The 2666-nt window shown below is 37.7% G+C and overlaps 1 protein-coding gene across 1 annotated transcript; it reads left to right on the plus strand.

Moving 5' to 3' along the window:
* The first annotated feature begins 2096 nt into the window (after positions 1-2096).
* LOC125582311 (vegetative cell wall protein gp1-like) lies at positions 2097-2426 on the plus strand. Its single transcript, XM_048748937.1, has one exon. It carries the CDS (start codon positions 2097-2099, stop codon positions 2424-2426), a length of 330 nt encoding a protein of 109 aa, XP_048604894.1.
* Positions 2427-2666: the final 240 nt, after the last annotated feature.

The raw sequence follows: 2666 nt of genomic DNA on the forward strand, positions 1-2666 counted from the left end.
ATCTGATACAACTCTAAGCCTTAGCACCCAACCTTGTGCTCTGATACCACTTGTAGAGTTTAGATCCAATTCTTTAGGTTAATTGTATTGCTTAATGTGAGTGATTGATCAATTCCTTCTGTTTCAGATTGATGATTGAGAATCAAAGAACAACACAAAGCTTTTGTTCACCCAGTGTTCGCTGATCTACTCACCGGGGAGGGAACGACATCCCTCAAATGATTCACTATCATTTCAATCAAGCTTACAAGATCACAACAATGGTAGATCTATTCAACCGTTTACAAGATAGAGAAAACTATAGCTCACACGTCGTTTCCTCTGCGGAGATCGGAAAGTCGCCGCCGGAATGGTATCTCCAACCGTGTACCGCTTTCGCAACTCCTTCGATCTTCACCCTCACAATCTTGAGCTAAGTCTCTGCTCTCTCTCTCTCGTTCTCTGCTGCTTGATTGTTTCTTTCTCTCTCGTGTTAAGAAGACGATGCCAGCTCATGAGTTTGTTATAACAACCTCATCCTCTTGCGTATCACTCTGAAACGCTGCGTTTCATTATCTCGAGTCACTACAAGAAAACACTGGCTTTACAACGAAGTTTTACAACGAACATAATTCCTCGTAAATTTACAAGTAGATTACGTCGACGTTACGACGAAAAGCAGTTTCGTCGTAAAGCGGATGTAATATTACAACGAAACTGATTCGTCGTAAAGCCGTTGTAAAGTTACAACGCTTTTACGTGGAAAATTAAATTCCACGTAAACGCTTTGTAATGTAACAAGGACTTTACGACGAATCCTGTTTCCTTATCTTTCCTCGTAAAGACGTTGTAATGTTACAAGGACTTTACGAGGAATCCTATTTCCTTATATTTCCTCGTAATGGCGTTGTAATTTAACAAGTATTTTACAACGAATCGGGTTACCGTTATACTTGGTCGAAACGTGTATTAAGTGTGCTTTATACCTAACTAAATTCCTTGTAAAGTGGTCGAATCGGAACAAGTTAGCTTTCTTCCATACCCTCGCCTTCGAAGTTCTGGGATTAATTGGTTGGCTACTATCAAAATTACACCTCGTGGACGAATTGTTGCTGGAGAAGAACCACCATTGCAAGAAGAAGATGCTATTAATGAAGTTGAGGTTCCTGATCAACAACTTGATGAAAATCTTCTGATCGACCCAAATAACCATCAATATGAAGATCTTCCCGAAGATGCGACAGATGAAGCACGTGAAGAAGAGTTCGATTGTAGTGACGACGATGACTGTTCAGATGTTGATGAGAACTCAAACGATTCAGAATGATGTAATATATGTAACAAATGTTGTTTTTATCTTTACAAAATATTGTACCCAATGTTGTTTTTTATTGCTTAGGTGAAATACTTAATGTATGTGTACTATAAGTTGTCTTGTATAATATCTATTTCTTAAGGTAAAAAAATTTATTTTGTTGAAGTTAAGGGTTTTAGTTGGATAAAGAGGATGAAAGTATGAATGAGTGATAATGGTAAAGATGATAACTTTGGGGTTTAGGGATTTGATTTTCGGGGTTTCATACTTTCCTCGTAAATTCGTTGTAAATAAAAACACGGGCCTGGTAACTTCGTCGTAACATAAAATATTATTTCCATGTAAATTCGTCGTAACATAAAATACTATTTCCTAGTAACTTCGTCGTAAATGAAAAAACACGGGCCTGGTAACTTTGTCGTAAATGAAAAAACACGGGCCTGGTAACTTCATCGTAAACCAAAACACGGGCCTGGTAACTTCGTGGTAAACGAAAACACGGGTCTGGTAACTTCCTCGTAACATTACGACGAAGTTACGAGGAAACCGTTTTTATATATATGGGAGAAGTCTTTCAGACGAGCACTGCTCGTATCTTCCCCCCTAACTCCTCTCCCCCTCTAAGGTAACTTTCTCTCTCTATCTTTTTTTTTTATAGTTTAGGTGGTTAGTTTAGGTGATTAGTTTAGGGAATTAGTTTAGGTGATTAGTTAACGGAATTAGTTTAGATGATTAGTTTAGAAAATTATTTTAAACAATTCGTTTAGGATATATATTAATTTAATTTTTTTAAATTTTCTAGATGGCTCCTAGACCGAGACCAGCAGCTCCTGCACCTACATATGCGGATTTGTTTGGCGATGGATCTTCCTCTAGCGGTCCATCGTCTTCTTCCGGGACAGTTCCGGACTCTCACACATCTCGGAGAGTTTCTTCGATCCCTCCTCCTCTTCCATCTCAGATGCCTCCCCCACCAGCTCCACCTGTCGCCCCGGATCAGCCTGCCCCACCGGCTGCAGTTCATCCCGATTTGCGGGTGCCAGCTCATGCACCATTCGCAAGATACACCGTCGAGGATTTGCTTGCCCAGCCCTCAGCCAACTACTTCGATGACGATGATGTTGGCCTTTAGTTTCCTTTTTTAATTTCTTTTGTTTTGTATAAAAAATTTAAATTCTATTTAATTAATGAATTTATAGTTTTTTTAAAAAAATTATTTGGTTTCATATTTAATTTTATTTCAAATATTTTAAATTTTAAAATTATTGTTTTATAAAATTTATATAATTATTATAATTAATTAATATTTTAAATATGGAGATGTAAGTTCGTTGTAAGAATCCACGTTAAGTCCTCGTAACGTTTACGTGGA

Source organism: Brassica napus, chromosome C2, assembly GCF_020379485.1.
Source record: "Brassica napus cultivar Da-Ae chromosome C2, Da-Ae, whole genome shotgun sequence".
Taxonomy (NCBI): Eukaryota; Viridiplantae; Streptophyta; class Magnoliopsida; order Brassicales; family Brassicaceae; genus Brassica; species Brassica napus.